Below are 19,823 nucleotides of genomic sequence, written 5' to 3'. Positions count from 1 at the left end.
GGCTCCTTTGATGCCAGAATCAGCATATGGAGCCGAATCAATAGGTACTATTACTGCTTATTGATTCTCCTGTGAGTCTGGTTAGAAACACCCACAGCAAGACTGGGGGATTGCAGACTGCAATGCCCAGATATTACCAGAGAGTTACATCCCACAGAAAAGGTCAAGCTTCTCCTAAGTAATTGAGTGTGAGTTAATGCATTAAGGAGCTTAACGCTCAAACTAGACAGTTTACGTTTCTAAGATACTTTTCAATCCACTTCTTCCAAAGATTCAAAGCACACCTATTCCATTTAAGATGAGCAACAGGGGATGCAAAGCGAAGCCCAAAAAGTATCATAGAAAATGCTCCTCAGAAGAGGAAGAAACTGGGGTAATTTCATTTTTTTAAAAAACATCTTTATCAGAGTATAATTGTTTGACAATGGTGTGTTAGTTTCTGCTGTATAACAAAGCGAACCAGCTGTACATATACGTATATCCACATATCTCCTCCCTCTTCTCTTGCGTCTCCCTCCCACCCTCCCTATCCCACCCCACTAATTCCATTTTTAAATGTTTATGCATAGTCATAATAAGTACGTTTTGGTAGAAAATACAATACAGACAACTGCTTACCAGTGACCATAATCAATATGCTGTCGAATCAGAGTGTGGGGCTGAACAGTGCCATATAAGTCCACTGCAGGCATATTCATGTCGTCGATAAAATAAACCAATTTTTTATTTCCTCCTGGACCATAGTTACGACCAGCTTTTTTCTCTAGAGGTTTCTCAAGAATTCCTGAAACCAATGTATAATTCTGTCCACCAAATAAAATGTAACCTTCTGTTTATATATAATAAAATATAAATATATTTATATATAAAATAGAACCTTAGTCCTTTTTTCTTGTTTTTCCTCATCCTCTCCCCATTTCACCCACTCTGTGGCTTCAAGTACCATTTCTCTGCAGCTTAATCCCAGAAACATATCTCTGTTCACCACCTTCTGTGTCACTCTCTCCTCGAGGTCACCTTGACTCTCCTTTCCTAGAGCGTCAATATCTGCAGCGTGATGTCACACTGGCCATCACATCTGAGACCACACCATTGCTGAACTTGGCGCCTTCCTTCCCTGTACCTACTGTAAAACATGAACCACCGCTGGTCCACCCAGAACCTGGTGAATCAGTCCTTCTTTATCAAAATAGAGCCCAGGGACAGCTCAAGAATTTCTCACACCTCTCTTCTTGGGCCATAGCGTGCAGAAGTACAAGAAGATACTGTATGTGGATGTTACCCTGCGTATACATCAAAGTACATTTCTTCACATGCCTATCTGACTTTGTGTCGGTATGTTTAAGAGAAAATCATGAGTATAGAAAATCTTGAACAGTATAGATCTGACATGTAGCATCTAATTACTTGCCTATTCTCTAAATGGACTATAAATAGCTTGAGGACGAGGAACTACATCATGCTCATCTCTGTATTCCTGATGACAACCACAACAAATAAGTAACTGTTAAATGAACGAAGGAATGAAGAAATGTACAATGAATAAATTAACAAACCCCTCTTCCAAGCAGCATATCTGCATTTACAAATGCTTGCTGGACATCAGTTCCTATTAGCCACTGGCACCTGGACGTTTGGCCAACACCAAATACGCCTGTTCCCAAACTCGATTTCACAAGCCTCCTCCTCACTCACAACCCATCTCTTCTTTTTAGCCTTCTGTGCTCCTGTTTATAGGATTAACATCTCCCAGTCAGCCAGATGCAAAGCCTGAATTTAGTCTTTCCCTCCTGGTCCCTGATCGGCCCAACCACAGCCTGTACATGTCTCTTCCTTTTTGCCTTTCCCTCTGCAACTCTAGTCCAGGGCACCATTTCATTTGGCTAGCACACTGTTCAAGGGGACTGGTCTCTCCACCACAGACTTCTCCTCCCAAAGCACAGCTGGCATCTTGTCAGTTCCTTGCTCCCCATCAATGGCTCACCATTTCCTACCATATGAAATATGTTCTCTTCCACTTGCATCTCAGCTCTCTCTACAGTCACGGTGACTAACCACCCCAGGTTGCCTGGGACGATCCCAGTTTTAGCACTACAAGTCCCATATCTTCCCAGTCTTTGGCAAAGTAGACAACTGGTCACTCCATCTATAATATAACTCCAACCTGCCACTCCAGCCTTTGCCCTATCTTCTGCCTGACCACTATGCTTCAGTCAACTTAGAGACGCAATTAATTGAATGTGTCCCACAATTTCCTCTCTTTCATGTCTTTGCTTAAGCTGATTCTTCTGTCCTAAGTCCCCTTTTTGCCTGCATACCACCCCATCTCAAAGGTCTGAAACCCTTTCTTTAGAGTACACTAGCTCTTTCTATTTCTCATGCTAATAGGCAATGTCTAAATCTATTCATGCCTGTATCCCTTCCAAGAATTAGCAAGCTGAACTTTGTTCAACTACTGAATTGCAGCCCTAGTCTTCCATTTACAAGTGATAAAGTGATCCCTTCTTCTGTGTCTGCAAATGAAAAACATGTATTGTACACAGTGTCTGGAGAGAAAGCAGATAAATCATACATATTTGCTAAAGAAATGAATGAAAAACTTCTGAGTCAGCTTTTTAACTGTTCCAGTCACAACGATGAAGACGACAAACTTGATTAAGAAAGAGATTACAGAAAAATCGTTCTTGGCTGAGTTGATGTCCGTGATAAGAAAATATGTTATTAATCTTTACTGACAGAGCTGAGAAAACAGCAACAACACACACAACAAGAAAACACGTTCAGGGCAACAGGTTTCCTACAGCAGTGGACAGAAGGGAGTTCTGCTGCCCCCATACAGCACAGCCCCGTTGCTGTGTTGGCCAGAGTGACAGACTTACCACTATCAGCTCTTCATATCGGTATCAGTGCTTCTCTACTTCTCACATCTACTTCATGTGCCCTTCCAAACTCAGAACGCCCAAAAATCTATGTGGTTCCTTTGATTACGCTGACCCATGTATTCAACAGTTAAAAATTATTCTCATAGCTCTTCTAAGATTTAACTAACAACCTGTGGCCTGTCATTTCATCAATACAGTTTGAATGAACTTCCCCATAAATCAATCTCTTACTTGAAAAGGTAACCAGTGTAATCTTCCTGGAGTACATTCCTTTGTTGCTAGGGCTCCTAAAATTGATTAAAGCTAACCACACGGTTTAGAGGCAAAGCAATAACACTGTTGATGTTAATTCTTGCTGTTCTATAGAGAAGCAACCCAAATAAAGCCAGGAGTGATATGGAAAGCCAAAAATCACAATATTTAAACAAAGTATATTTAGCCAGAATGGTGATAAGTAAAAACGCATACTAAGCAAATTGTCTAAAGCCTAGAAAAAGTAATCATTTCTTTGGGCTGCATGTTCTGGCCTTGACAGTTTCTGATCTCTTGTTTCTGAAGTATAAACAGGAGGAACACTTACTCTGCAGAGCTGCTGATGTTGTGTAGTAGTTGAAAGGCACATGGGACACTATATAAGCCTCGGAGAGACCTGCTAGTATGTCACCTACAAAGACTGTTTTTCCCACTCCAGCGTTTCCTACCAGCATCACCGGCTGTCCTTTCTCAAGCAGCAACTCTATGAAATATTGAAGACGAGTTGTCTCTGATGTGTGAACCAGAACTCTCTGGGGGGAAAAAAAAGAATGAGAGAAAGATCAGAGAGAGAGGCATTCCAAAACTTTGTATCTGAACCAACATAGTCATTTTAGAATTGAGACCAAATGAATTCTTAGTTCTAAACAGCCAGCAGGAGAGATCCCACTTAATTTCTTGTTTTGAATGATCAGTTCAGACATCACAGCTTGAGATGGGTAGTGCCATCAAAGTGCCACAGCAGAAGCAACCGATTTATTTTTTCCAATTAAGAGCTAGCATCCAAGGCTCCCTATCACAGAATACCTATACTCTGCCTAACCTTGTGTTACACATACAAGGGAATGCAGTAAATGCTTAAGAAACTGTCCACCACTCTTTAGGAGATGATAAAGCATGTGAAAAGCCAAGGCACATTTAAACAAAAATTGGTAGCAATTCCTGGGCCCAGTAAGATTAATGATTCAAGTGCAAAATGATTAGGCACCATCCACACTGAGGAGTTCAGTGCAAGGAGAGACTAGCTTGGAGGAAACAGGCATTAAGTGAAATATTCACAAATCCAAAGCACTGTTGAAACTTATTGTGGATTGTTTTGTTAAAAATTCTCATAACAACGTTTCTGTTTTGAAAATTGGCTATTTATTTAGATGCTACATTGTTTCACAAAAAATTACAGGTGGCTTACAAGAACACAATGAAACGAAGAATACAAACAAATAAAAGCCAGACTCAGGGAACAGAGACTAATATATAAGATGAGGAAAAGGGGAAGCAGACACAGACACGCAGGAAAGAGAAGCCTGCATGGTGATTAAAGAGAACTGAATATGTCTTACTTTTCTTGGTGGCCAAATTAAAAAGGGGATTAAAAAAACTACTCGCAGGATTTATATTGCTCATAAGAAAAACACGTAAACTCTGTAATAAGGTTCTTCCCTACATGGTTAGCATATACTGACCGAGTATTTTATGGATCATTCAAGATCATCTTCATGATGATGAGCATTTCCTCTAGGACTTCACTTGAATTCAGTGATACTCTCAGAAGCTGTTAAAAGGCACAGACTATTCTGTGCTACACGGAACAGCCCTAGATGACTTTTTAAAATTAGACTTGAGTTCTATAACATTATTTTCCTTTCTTGCTGCTAGTTGTCATCATTTGCTGTTTAATTTGGCTATTGATATTGGCTCTTTTGTCCACACATTAATACCAATAATTAATACCTACTGAGAGCTGAGTATGTGACAGGTACTATGCTGAGCCCTTTGCATGCATTACATCATAGACACTCATAACAAACCTATGAGGAGAGTTTTGTTATCATTTCCATTTCAGAGATGATGAAGTTAAAGCTTGGAGAACATTCATAACTTGGCCAAACTCATAGGTGGTAGTACTTAGATTCAAACTCAAATCTGTCTGGAGCCTGCGCCCGGTGTTACCTACCACACACAACGCTCTGCTGAGCACGGACTGTATACACATTACCTGATGTCTTGGTACCTCTATTTCTCCATATGTAAAAAGGCTAGTAACAGTCCAAGCCTTAGAAAATTGTCATAAAGATTAAATTAGTTAATCTACAGAAATAAAGCATTTAGAAAAGGTCCTGATATATTATAATGTCATATTAGTATATGTGCTACTATTATTGGCTCAATATGGTTCTCCTCTAACATGTTAAGAGGCTCTTAATCAAATAACCACATTTGGTGCAGTTGTGTATAAAGTAAGACTACGAAGTCCTGATAGGTCCTCTGTTGAATAAAATGCATCACTGATAAGGTGCATCAACCTTGTGATACCACTTTTTTGGTCGCGTGTGTGTGTGTTTCTTTTGGTTAACTACAAATCCTCAGCTTTCAACCAGCTAGACAATACTGTTAGGTAGCTGAAGTCTAGACAGGCTGAGCTGAAACAGAGATGTCAAAATCTATAAAGCAGATAGAGCAGGCCTTGTTGGTTGCCTCCCAGAATCCATTTGTCCACGACTTCCCTCCTGCCAGAGCCCCACTTTGGTCCACTCTCTGCCCCTCCTCCACACAAGCTGACTCCTGCAATGGTGTGATGATCGTCAAAGCTTAACCTCATTACCCTGGCCTGAGACGGGGTTAGAGGTGGCATGTGACCCCTGGTGAATTGGATACAGGGGGCAGTCTGCTCTGGGGCTTCTGAACAAAGTTTCTTCAGTCTTAATAAAAAATATGAGAAAGTCTTCTTTCTCCCAGCTTGTTTCCTTCGAACTCCTGGGACCACTAGAGTCATCTTGAGATCAGGAGGGATACCAGTCTTCAAGTGAGGCCACTGTTAAGGCGAGAAGATCTGAATCCTTGGTGATATCACCAAGTCATAAGGCCTTCCTACCTCTGAATTTCTGGTTTCTAAAATCATAAGTTTTCTCCTGGTTAAGTGGTTATAGGGTGAAATGTGTCCTCCCAAAATTCATATGTTGGAGCCCTAACCCCAGCGTCACAGAATATGACTGTGTTTGGAGATAAGGCCTTTAAAGAGGTGATTAAGTTTAAATGAGGCTGTGAGAGTGGGACTTAATCCAATATGACTGATGTTCTTGTAGGAAGAAGAAATTTGGACACACTTCAAGACGGTGTCCAGGGATGTGTGTATACAGAGGAAGGAGCATATGAGGACACAGCAAGAGGTGGCCATCGACAAGCAAAGGACAGAGGCCTCAGGAGAAACCAAATCTACTTACACTTCAAACTTGGACTTCTAGCCTCTAAGACTATGAGAAAAATTAATTTCTGATGTTTAAGCCGCTCAGTCTCTGGTAGTTTGTCATGGTATCCCTAGCACACTAATACAAGCAAAGTAGGCCCCTAATTCAAAATGACTGGTAAAACAAAAATGTGAATACAAAGAATACACACGGGGAAAATGCCGTCATGTGAAGATTTGAGGAATGTTGCCACACTGCAAGGAACACCAGGATTTCCAGCAAACCACCTGAAGCTAGGAGAGATTTTCCCTTACAGCCCTCAGAAGGAACCAATCCTTCTAACACCTTTATTTTCAACTTCTAGCCTCCAAAACTGTGAGACAATAAATTTCTGTTGTTGAAGCCACCTAGTTGGTGGTACTTGGTTACTGTAGCTCCAAGAAACTCACACTGGATTTTCTTTTATTTCACACTATCTGCCTCCTAATTAGTGTAGAAATCACCTATATGCATTTCATATGGCACTACTTGAAATAAAAAGCTCCAAAATCAATCAAAATGACATGATTTTTGAGAAAGAAATATAATGAAAAGCAAAACAGACTGAGGCAGAATTAGAAGATGGTTAAAGAATAACTTGATACATAAAAATGTAGGACAATTTATAAACAGTCAAAAAATGATAAAGATTCATTTAGATTTGTGAGCTGCCATGTGAATTTGAAAATATGAGTAAGAAGATCAAACATTCATTTTATGGCTTGAGGAGTAAAGAAAAGAAGTTATATGTGAAAAGCGCTATTTAAGAAATTCACACTAAGGTCAGAAATAAGACTCACTAAACTAATAGAAACGTGCTTCCGATTTTTATAAAATCACACAATTTCTAGGAGAATCTAAAGAAAGCTGTTACCACAGAATTAAATTGAAATAAATTTAAAAAAAGAAGTTGTAGAAATATAGAAACCATCTCACTAATCATTCCTATAACTTGAGATTCTTCCCTCCAAGGAAATACATTATATGCTGACCATGCCAACAGTAATTTATTGATCAGGGAGGAAAGAAAAAGACTGCTCAAAAACAAACAAACAGGGGCTTCCCTGGTGGCGCAGTGGTTGAGAATCCGCCTGCCAATGCAGGAGACACGGGTTCGTGCCCTGGTCCGGGAAGATCCCACATGCCGCGGAGCGGCTGGGCCTGTGAACCATGGCCGCTGAGCCTGCGCGTCCGCAGCCTGTGCTCCGCAATGGGAGAGGCCACAACAGTGAGAGGCCCGCATACTGCAACAAACAAACAAACAAACAAACAAACAAGGCTCAAACCAGCACCATGTGGCTTGAAGAGCACCGTGTTCCCCACACCTACCTGCAGAGGTGCCTCTGGATCCATAGTAAATTGGGGAATTTTATCAGCCCAAGGCAAGAATTTCTTAGTTTTGTGGTCCAGATAATAATCAAAAATTGTTCCCTGGGATGGAAACTTCACTGCTTTCATCTCTTTGTGCCACCACTGACTGAATCCAGCTTGACAACCAGAAAGCTAAGGAGAGCAAGAGAAATTCTTATTGCAGACTTAAAAGTAATTTTGAACACACAGAAAGGCCCTGCAAATCTGGCTGATCACACAGTGTTTGCAGTGTACAGACTCATAATTACAAATGGGATTGAGTAACTGAACCAAGAAAAAATAAATAACTAGAAGGAAACTATAATGACTGACAATACCATCAAGGCAGAAAGCTATAATTGCCATATGTCCATCAGGTACAAATTTTCTGGAATAATTATTAACTTAAAGAACAAGGTAAGCTTAGGTGAACCTTAGATGACCCTGAGGTTATTCAATTCAATAATGGGCTATCATGCTAATCACCGTGCTATAAGACAGTGGTTAGCAAATGGTGGCATTGATTTCTACCAATATCTCCATGAACTGAGGGTAAAATGACGAAAGTAAGAACAAAGGAATACTTTAAAAAAATTAGTAACATTATTGATTTAAATACTGTTCTTTGAGCTTATAGCCTTCCTGGAACTTTTGGCGTTAAAATATCCTTTCCTTTATAAAGCTATGGTGATAATAAATGGTCATTTTAAAATAAATTCCCTTATTTAGTAAAGCAGACAGTTGGTAACCCTATTTCATTCCTCCAAATCATTATTGCAATGTTGTTGTTCTTTGAAGTTGGAAATCTGAGAAGCTCTGCCATGAGGGAAAGAACTTGGACTTGGTTTTCTAGCACAGCACAACTGAGTGGTCTAGCTGAAAACTCCACAAATCCCTGCCCTAGAAGAGAATCTTCCAGAGAAGATGACAATGTAGGAAACAGGTTCTCCTTGCTAGAAGCTGCTCGTTTTTATACGACGACAGGTACAAGCCCTTTGCTGCTAGATTAGGGTTTGGAAAATGGAGGAGGGGAAATTCCAACTGTGTACTAGCAACTAACAACCCCTTCTGTATCAACAGGATGACCTGGCCTAGACTCTTACATCCACAGGATGAGCTGGCAAAGTGAGTTTTGGTGAACTCTAAAAACACTGTGCATGGTCCATTGCATTCAGCAATCTCATTCATCTAAGACTTCAACTCCCATTTTTCTCCAGAAGAATTCTTAAACTTGCTTTTACTTTGGTGTCCTTATGTCCATGGACTACGGCCCACTTTTTGTATGATGCTATCTCACACACACAAATAGAGATAGACAGGATGGCTGGAGGATAGGAGAGTGTGGTCGGGGCTGAGAGGGGTGATCAGCCTTAGCAGGGAGAGCTGATCCCATCACTTTCCAAACAAGCCGAGCTCATATTCCTACCCACCACCACTCATATGTCAATGAGTTTAGGTTCATTTCAGTTATGTTCAAATTGGTGTCATGAGATTTTTTTATCACCCTACAGAAGTTGGTCTGAAATCAAGTTCATTCAGAAGGTATTCCTTATCTGGCACCACTCTCTGTAGGCAGGATGGATACATGCGACTTCTACTTTACATCAAAATTTGCTTCACCTGACCGTGACATCAGCAAAGTGGTTTTGGTGACAAATTTTGAATCATTCATTCACTCACTGAAATGCATTTTGTTCTATAGTGGGGAAGAAAACAAACAGGGTTTCTACCCTCATAGAGTTTATGGGAAAGAGAAAGGGGGAGCCAGGAGGAAGCATGGTGCAAGCAGAGGTGAAGCCAATAAAACAAGACAAATAAATAAATAGGCGCCTTGAAAGTCGACGCTGCTGGAAGTGAGAGAAATGGGTGAACCTATTTTAACTGGATGTTCAGGGAAGCCATCTCTGAGAACAGGCACATAGTAGAGAGAAGACCATTCCAGGAAGCAGGAAGAGGTCAGCACGTACAAATATCTTATGGTATGAAACAACCTGTGTTCCAGAAACTGGCCGGTGCAGCTGGAGGGGAGTGAGGGGAGGGAATAGCAGGGGAAGAAGTAGGGAGAGATAGGCAGGGCCAGATCCAGAGGCCGTGTAAAAAGAGTATTAATTTTTAACTTTTATCTTAAAAGCAATTACAGTGTTGTAAACTCAGTAGTGTATCATATAATCCAATTTACATTTAAAAAAAATCACTCTGGCTGCTGAGTGAATAATGGATTATCGGGCAAGTACATAAGCGGAAAGACCAGTGAGGAGTTTACTTCAGAAGCCAAGTGAGAAAGGATAATGGCTGTCTATAGGAGGCTCAAGGAGAGTTGATGCGGGACCAGTTTTGGAAGGTGTTTGCAACAGCCTGGCTTAAGAACACAGCTCCTGAGTCAGTCTGCTGCAGCTTGAACTTGCCTCAGACATTAGTCAGCCACGTCCCCAAGCAGGCTAACTTATATAAGTTTCAGTTCCTTTTTTGTAAAAGAAGAAGAATAGTTGTACCTATATAGACAGGTTTTATTTTTTTGAAGATTCAGCGAGCTAGCCTATTAAGAGCCCTGAGCACGTTCCCTGACATACAGTAGGCACCCAAATTTGTTGAATAAATGGCTATCCTAAGACTCTTTCTTGGGTCTGCTTCATTCATGTTTCCAACTTCATAGCCTCTCTTTTGAATGCCTCACAGTTAAAGTCTTTTTGAAAATTTAATGATGATGATGATGATGATGATGTCAACTATTAATCGGGGAAAGTGTCTGGGAGAGGAAGGGGACCATGTGATGCCCAGCTTCTGGCTTGAGTAACTGGCTGGAAGGCTGCCAGGTTGGGAAACTGCAAAGATGAAAAGAGGATCTGCTGGGAGGAAGGTGAGCTGTTATGATCAGGAGTGGAAAGATCTCAGCTGTCAACCACCTATTCATGTGATTGTTCCTGGTTGTGTGCCCTGGAAAAGGAAAACCCTTCTAGAGAACACTGGAAAAAAGACAAAAACCATGAGGTCTTGGGGGAGAGGGGGAGAGAGGGAGAGTCTGCATGTGGTCTCCATGAAGGAGAAATCCACACATGTAAATTTTGCCTTTAAGAAAAACCATGTGAAGTCACCCAATAGTCTCTCTCAGGCAACAGAGGCTATATTCTTTAGAAAGCACTTGGAGATTACCAAAGGAAATGTGGCTTGTGGGAAGGGTCAGAATAAGATATAGAATGCCAAGTGAATGCCAGATTTATTTATAGATATAATTTATGGTTACCTAGTGGCAAGAAGAGGAACTGGCCCGCAGGTTATAGCAACCATGGATTTTAGAAACTACAGTGAGTAAACCAACAAATTTGGGTCATTCTTGGCTGTGATGCCTTCCAATTTAAACTCCCTGTTTACATCTGGAAACATTTAGGGAAGCCTGGAAGACATATGCTATCTATTTTTTTTAATTCAAAGATTCAGAGGTACCCATAGAAGCACTACGACCATGAGAGATCCTGGTGTACCATGGATGGCTTGTGGAGAGAGAGAGACATGAGTGGGAAACCTGATGTCATCATTTCCCACCAGTCAAGTTACTTTGCCTCTCTGAGCTTTCCTTTATCTGCACAGTGAGGATACCTTGAAGAATTACTGTAAAGATGACATGACAAAATCTATACAGAGAGGTGCACGGGAGAGATTAGATGTGCAAATTTCTAAAGGTGAAGAACTCCCACTTTGGACTTCGGAAAGTCTAAGCAGTTTGTGTGTGGTACATGTCGTGTGTGTGTGTGTGTGTGTGTGTGTGTGTGTGCGCGCGCATCTATGCAAGTTCGTGTCTCAAGTGTTTGCCCAAAAGAACTCAGAAGCCACAAATGGCCTATACTGGCAATGCTGTGTAGGAATGATAGCTTCACTTTAGGCTGAAGGAAAGAACAGTGGAAAGGAACCAGCCTGAGGTTGACTATGGTTCACAACAATTACCCTAGGAATCATGTGTGAGACTACTTAGAGGGTTAAGAGGACTAGAGACCTGGAAACCAATTTGAATGTTATTATGTGCTATGGATTGAATTTGTCTCCCCAACAAAATTCACACGCTGAAGGCTTAATCCCCAGTGTGATGGTATGTGGAGATGGGGCCTTTGGGAGGTGATTAGGTTTAGATTAGTGCCTTTACAAGAAGAGACATAAGAAAACGTTTTATCTTTCTCTCTCTCTGCCATGTGAGGACACAGAAAAAGGCATCCGTCTGCAAGGCATGAGGAGGGTCCTCGCCAGAACTCAACCGTGCTGGCACCCTGACTTTGGACTTGCAGCCTCCAGAGCTGAGAGAAAGTAAATGTCTGTTGTTTAAGCCACCCAGGGTATGATACTTTGTTATGGCAGCCCAAGCCAAAACAATGTGGTAGCCCACAACAATCTAATGATGATGCACTCCCGAATTAAGGCTGTAGGGATAGAGAAGAGGGGACAGATGTGACAACTATTTTCTAACTGAAAGGATCTGATGACCATGGGACGTAGAAATAAGATGATGTCTCCCAGGTTTTTAACTAGAGCAACTGGGAGAAATGCATCACTGAGGACAAGACGAAAGAGGAAGATCAAATATGGGGCTGGGGCAGATGAAGCACCCTGTCTCAGGCACACTGAAACACTACTGGTATTGACATGGAACCTCGAATTCTGAAAAGAGATCTGATGGCTATGGATTTGACCTTATCAGCCAAAGACAGCAACACAGCCTGAATGAGCTTGCTGACAATGTACAGGCTTAGGAGAGAATAGGGCAAGTAGGAGAGATTTATGATAATACACATTTTAAAAAACCCCACAGGGATCACACAGAATAATATTTCCCCCCAAATAAAACTGGTTCTAAAAACTATTTCTACACATACCTCATCTTGTAGTAGAATGCCTCCAAATGCCCAGATACAAGCAAAGACAAAATAGACCTCATAAACTTCCTTCGGGCTGTCAGAAGGTACATTTTCAGGAGTCAACAAACATTCCAAAAGAGTACAAATAGTCTAAAGAAAAAGAAAAAGCCATTCTTTCAGGGAAATTTTTTTCTTTTTTTGAAACAGTGAAGTAGGTTCACAGGGCTTATTAACAAATCCACTGTACCCTTAAGAGATTCTGTGATTTTTCCCAGTTCTGTGATTTGCTATCCTGTGAGACACAAAAATGGTGGCCTTGGGTTTCTGAGTCAGTGGTGGACATCCTTGGCCACTTTCAACCAAACTAATCTTCCAGGTAACAGCAAACTGTTTAAAAAAACCCCTATTATCATAAATCCTCCAATAATCACTGTAATAAAGAGAAATACATAAAACCAAAAAGAAAAAAAATAATGGGGATATAGCTGTGCTGTCTTTTTTATAATAGGGAATCATACTGCTACATACTACACATAGTGGGTATATTCTATAGACCACTTTCTCACTTAAAAACAAACTAAAGTCATTTTTCCTTTCCCATAAGTGTTGCCCTACAGTTGCCCTACAGTATCACTGGGAATGAAGGCACTAGATGGAAAGGCTATGTAACCATTTCCCTCGGTTGGACATTTAGATAACCCACTTTCCCTTAGTACTCTGGCAGCTGTTTCCCCCACCTGTTGTCATAAATTTAGAAAGTCAGACTGACAGCCTTAGCCTGTGGCATGTTTTAGACAGGACACTAAATTTAACCCTGGAAGAAATGCTGTTCAGGAACTTGCTCTTTACCTCCAGGTGAAATGGCTCTATTGGTCTGAAACACACTCTGCGTCCAGGGCAATCAAGTCACTAAGGAGGGAACATGGCTGCTGCAAACACCTTTGTCATGTGAAATAATAACCATAATGAACATGTTTTTGAACTAGTTCTCTAAAGCAGCAGTCCCCAACTTTATGGCACCAGGGACCGGTTTTGTGGAAGACAACTTTTCCATGGATGGCGGGGGCGGGGGCGGGGATAGTTCAGGAGGTAATGTGAGCAATGGGGGCGAGCAACGGAGAACGAAAGGCAGATGAAGTTTCTTCGCTTGCCCACCGCTCACCTCCTGCTGTGTGGCCTGGTTCCTAACAGGCCATGGGACCAGTACTGGTCCGAGGCCTGGGGGTTAGGGACCCCTGCTCTAAAGCACAAAAATGGTTGTCATGAGTTAGTACTGTCATAGACCCTCAAAACTCATGATACCCTTCCCCCAGTTTTTGGAGGCAGCAGTAGAATTTTTATTACTATCATACACACAGCTACAGAAGCTACAGCAAAGCATGTCATGTGTGTGCCTCTCCTTCCCAACCATGAGAGGTGGGGAAAATCCATGGGAACATGGAAAATGGGTCCTGGATATAATTTGGAAATGTTTTCAAAATTTAAATAGTTGAGCACCTGTTATATTCTTCAGTCTCTCTTGATTTCCATTATTTTATATTGTTCCATGAATGCCCATTTAAAATAATCTTCTAATTGAATAAAACTCACCAATTTGTTATCAAGAAAAATAATGTAAAACCCTGAGGCTTTGCTATTCCTGAGTAGAAGCCATGTTAGTCTAAGGAACTGTTAAAACCAAAATGAAAGAGACTGAAAGGTCTGAATATGACATTATCCACTGATTTGAACCTGATTTTTTCTGCTTTCTCCCAAACACAGTACTTGGAAAACATTTTAAACTCTATGCCAGCAATTAATAAAATCATACCTTGGTGCATATTCTGAATGAGTTAAAACACCTTACCAAACGTAAAGCAAAAAAGTTTCATATACTGGAAAACACAGTACATTAATTTCTTAAAGTAACCTTTTAAAAAGAATGAAATAATGCCATTTACAGCTACATGAATAGACCTAGAGATTATCATACTAAGTAAAGTCAGACAAAGAAAGGCAAATATCATGATATCACTTGTATGTGGAATGTAAAATATAACAGAAACGAACTTATCTGTGAAACAGAGACAGACTCACAGACATAGAGAACAGACTCGTGGTTGCTAAGGAGAAGCGGGGCTGGAGGGATGGATTGGGGGTTTGGGATTAGCAGATGCAAACTAGTATATGTAGAATGGATAAACAACAAGGTCCTATTGTATAGCACAAAGTATATTCAATATCCTGTGATAAACCACAGTGGAAAAGAATATGAAAAAGAATATATATATGTGTATATATGTGTGTGCATATATACATAACTGAATCACTTTGCTGTATACCAGTATGTATAACACAACATTGTAAATCAACTATACTTCAATAAAAATAAGGTAGTTTTCTTAAGCTATTCTCTTGTACACTCATTTTTTTAAAATTTAATTTTATTATTTTTTTTGTGGTACGCGGGCCTCTCACTGTTGTGGCCTCTCCCGTTGCGGAGCACAGGCTCCGGACGCGCAGGCTCAGCGTCCATGGCTCACGGGCCCAGCCGCTCTGCGGCATGTGGGATCCTCCTGGACCGGGGCACGAACCCGTGTCCCCTGCATCGGCAGGCGGACTCCCAACCACTGCGCCACCAGGGAAGCCCTTGTACACTCATTTTTGTCTCAAATTTTGCCCTTATAAGCAATCACTGCAAAGAGACGATGCTATACAACAGCAGCCAAAAAAGGAGTTAAGGAAAAAATGCCATTTCTGAGTACTACAAAAGGAGGAAGTGAGAGCAAAAATCATTAATTCCTACTGGCTTATTTTCACACTACTCTTGAATGAAAAAGTTCGCATCCCAGAGAAACACAAATACACAAGTCAAGTTGAGAAGGAACTCGATACTTGCTTTTTTTTAAGTTTTACACCAGAGGACATCTAATTAGGCTAACCACAAAATTAATTCATTATGAATAAATTCAGACCTGCTTTCAGAAATAAATTATACCTCAGATAATTACTGCTGAAGACTATCGTTTTCTTAATTGGTGTGTGAATCATCCGAAAACCTGAACTTTCTCTTCTTATTATGCTTGTGACTATTTCTAATTTAGCTTCAAACAAATTCTGTACCATAGTAACTTCACGGTAACAAACTACTTCAAAACCAATTCTGCTCCTAAAGAGACACAAATAAAGGTTTCTAACTGTAAACCTTCTGTGAAGTTTTAGACTTGTAAAGGCTGGGGATAGTTATTCTTCACGCTGAGATTAAGATCACAACCTTCATTTCTGTGTGCCGTGAATTATTTTCATTTGGTGCCATGACAATGTATCATACATACTCTTAGCTCTAACCAGCTGTCTCACAACGAGGATCAGAAAAAAAAAAAAAGGGAAGAGAGAGTGGGAGGCCTGGCAGGGTGGTGCCCAACGAGGTGGAGTTCAGAAGCTTTCTCTTACTCACCGGCCAACATCTTTAATTGCATGAATTTTTTGTATTCAAAAACACACTGAGCACCTTCTCTGGGCCAGTTACTTAGGAAACAGAAAAATAAATGTTACTATCCTGTTCTTCTTATTCCACGCAAATATACTTGGGAAGAACGCAATGATTCAATAATGTATTTGGCACCTACTATGTGCTTGGCATTATGGAAATCTCTGGAGATATAAAAATGGTAAAAAGTGGATTCAGTCCTCTGGTTCACAGTCTTGTGAAAGAAACAGACCACAAACCCAAATGGTCACAGCATGTGATAGGTGTGTGATAGAGGATTGCAAAAAGCACTGGGGAACACGGGGGCTGGGGTGGGGGAGGGTTGGAGCAACCTAACCATTCCAGAAACTATTGCATCTTTTTGAACAAGCAAGAACTTCTATTTTCATCAAGCCACACTACCACATCAGGACTAGAGTGTGAAACGGTGTGACCCAGGACAAACCTGCACTAGGCTGCTCTCTGGAATAGAAGTGATGGTTTTAAAGCTTGTTCTCAGCTTATCCAAGCACGCAGGAACGTATTTATCAAAAAGAATCGTTAAATTGGCCTTTTCTGACTGATGCCGCCTTCTGTCTATCCAACTGGCCACATACCTGAAAAAGAACACAGAAAAGCTTTTATGGAGCACCGGGCTTGAAAAGCAAAATTCCACCAACTCAAAAGCTTCCCCCTTCAACACAGCTTGGTCCAACACTTCAGGGACACGTTGAGTGGGTTCATTCTATTTTTCAAATGGCAAATATTTTTAAATGACCCTTTAAAAACTTGTTTTAATGGCCATTTTTACCTTAATGAAAAGAATGTAAAAGAAACTCCTAATAGCACTTAGAAACCCAACATAATAGACGATAAGTAGGCCATTACTGAGCTTTTATAAGGAAGTACAGTTTGTCATTTCCTAGAGGACTGAAACTATTTTCAGAGGGTAGGCTTTACTTATGAAAACAGCTTGGGATTTTCCTTGATGAAAACTGGCATCAATTACTTAGTAATGAGAAATCAGCAAGTCCCTCCTTGTTCACTGGACTGAATGTAACTCTAACCTGATAGCTGATAATGTGGTTCCAATAAGTGGCTCTAAAATGGTATCTCACACTTGGGTCCATGTGTATGAATCTGAAGCGTACACAATGTTACCAATTTTGATACATTCATATCTCTAACATATTAATAAAACACTACTTATCAATAAAATGAAACATGACTTAGTAGCACCCACAGTAGTCTCTGGAAAGAAACTGTATGATATGACATGAAAAACAACTGCTCAAAGAGTTCTCATCAAATAGGAAGCAGTGATCACAAATACATATAGCTGCCACCAGAGACGCAGTGTGACCAGACCCATGACAGCTACACCTTGCTTTAAGCAAATCAGATTTCATATTTTTAATATCAGAAGAAATTAAGGCAAGATGATTATCTTAGAAAAGGCTCCCTTTGATATTCACAAGCCTTCACAATAGGGTTTTACTAAATATTCAACTACCTATACACTACTGCTAGATTTATAAAATATCTACTGTCAAAATTTTTTCAGGTCCAAGAGGAATGATTTTCAGCTGAAGTCCAGTCTCATGATGGTAACTGAGAGACCACTTCTGGTGCTCCGTGAGTTGCATCCAGTGGGCACCATGGAACAATGGCATGCAGGTGTTAGGTAGTGGGAATGAAAACATGAAGGCCACACCTACCCCTCAGCTACTCATTTTACTCTTCATAAGCTGTCAGAAGTGGAATCTTAGTATCCAGAGCTTATTGCAGGGAGGGGGGCAGGGGAGAGAACTGTTTAGGGAGATGGAGCTCTAAGACTGCCTGGGTCTTCATCCATTTTTTAACTCTGTTACCTTGGGCAAGTCAGTTAACCTCTCTGTGCCTCAAGTTTCTCATCTGTCAATGGAGATGATAATGAAATGCACTTCCTACGGTTGTTCTGAGCAGCAAACGAGTTCTCATGTATTAAGTGCTTACATTAACATCTGGCATATAACAAATTCTCAATCAGTGCCATTCATTAGCACAGAGTTGGTGGATTTGGGAGAACTGGGTTCAGAACCCAGCTCTGCCTCTCTGATCATCGCCTAAAGACAATATGTTCTGTAGGGCTTAAGGGTTGGTAGGCAGTGCCCTGATGCATGTAACAAATTCAGCCCCTACTGCACACCCCTGTCTTTGGTCTCTGTGGGGTCAGAAGGCTGTGCAGGGATAACTAGGAGCTGCAATGTCAACACAGCCCCAAGAGGGGGGAGTGGTCTTTGCACTCAGGGGACATGTAATAGCTACTTCATTGACCCATGTTGGCAGTAGCCAAAGTCTCAAAGGGAGAGCCGACCAGGCCCAAGAGCAAATGATGCTGTTGTACCAATTACATCCACAAACAAGAAAGTGAGTTCAACCAAACCAGGAGACGTGGTAAGATCTGATCCTGACTGCAGGAAAAAAACAACAAACCAAAATGACCCCTGCTAGAGGTCAAGCACACCACACAGCGTTGGAAGTAAAAAAAAAAAAAAAAAGTCTGTATTCTTAAATATGGACAGTTTTAAATTTCATGTATAAATTACTGCTAAATTTAGTAAACATTAAAAGACAGCAGATTATCTTCAGCAATGGCAAAAACTGAAGCTATATTTTTGTATTGTTGGCAATTCCTTTCACCTTACTTCGTATAAAAGTTTCTCATAATTTTTAAAAGATGCTGTAGATTTGAGCATGGCCAAATGAAACACACTGCTATCATACAACATACAAGTGAAAATATCATACTTATTTATTCCTTACCTACATAAGTGATCACCCACATTGCTGTCCCTGCCTCAGGAAATAGCTACATTTTGATGCCTTAATGCATCATCTTAATGCCAACGTCTAGGTCACTAACAGAGAATCTTTGGCTCATCAGTGCTTGCAAATATATTCCATATAGGCAGCTGTGTTGCTCTTCTTCCTTCTCCAGAACTGCTATAGGCACATCACAAGAAGTCTAAAGTCCTGCAGTTTAGAAACTATATAGGTAGCCAAAGTCTTCAGGCTTCTGAAGACTTTTTAAATTTATTACTCTGTAGTCTGCAGTTGGAATCCTGTCATACAGGATAGCAGGAATTCATCAGAGTTCTCTATAGTTTGCCCCTCACAGCTACAGTTGGATTTTCTATTATTCACAGTGGCCTGGAAAATAGCAGAAGTTAAAAGGACCCACAGATCAGGAGTGTACACTGATGATTTCTGAATCTGTATGTTTACACCTATAAACAATATCCAAAGCTGAAAGGATGGGATTGCAAGGGTAGAAGACAACAAGCTTATCCAATGCAGGTGAGACAATAAGTGAGACAAAGGCAAAAGAATATTTTCAGCTAAATTATTAGAGAAATACAAATCAAAACTACAATGAGGTACCACCTCACACTGGTCAGAATGGACATAATTAAAAAGTCTACAAATAATAAATGGTGGCTAGGATAGGGAGAAAAGGGAACCCTCCTACATTGTTGGTGGGGATGTAAATTGGTACAACCACTATGGAAAACAGTATGGAGGTTTCTCAAAACAACTAAAAACAGAATTGCCATATGATCCAGCAATCCCACTCCTGGGCATATAACAGGAAAAAAATATAATTTGAAAAAATACATGCACCCCTGTGTTCATAGCAGCACTATTCACAATAGCCAAGACATGGAAACAACCTAAATGTCCACAGACAGGTGAATGGATAAAGAAGACCTGGTATATATATATATAATGGAATATTACTCAGCTGTTAAAAAAAAAAGAAAGAAAGCAATAATGCCACTTGCAG

The 19,823-nt window shown here is 40.6% G+C and overlaps 1 protein-coding gene across 1 annotated transcript in view; it reads right to left on the bottom strand.

Moving 5' to 3' along the window:
- Positions 1 to 19,823, bottom strand: part of DNAH11 (dynein axonemal heavy chain 11) — a 312,578-nt gene that overhangs the window by 139,331 nt on the left and 153,424 nt on the right. Inside the window, 5 exon segments of the mRNA XM_067042643.1 lie at positions 619 to 784; positions 3,463 to 3,663; positions 7,684 to 7,861; positions 12,568 to 12,699; positions 16,464 to 16,614. Of these exon segments, the coding sequence (XP_066898744.1) occupies positions 619 to 784; positions 3,463 to 3,663; positions 7,684 to 7,861; positions 12,568 to 12,699; positions 16,464 to 16,614 (828 nt within the window).

The sequence above is a fragment of the Kogia breviceps genome, chromosome 9 (genome assembly GCF_026419965.1).
Source record: "Kogia breviceps isolate mKogBre1 chromosome 9, mKogBre1 haplotype 1, whole genome shotgun sequence".
Classification (NCBI taxonomy): domain Eukaryota; kingdom Metazoa; phylum Chordata; class Mammalia; order Artiodactyla; family Physeteridae; genus Kogia; species Kogia breviceps.
The sequence above is the reverse complement of the archived record's forward strand: the minus strand, read 5'-3'. Positions and strand labels throughout refer to the sequence as shown.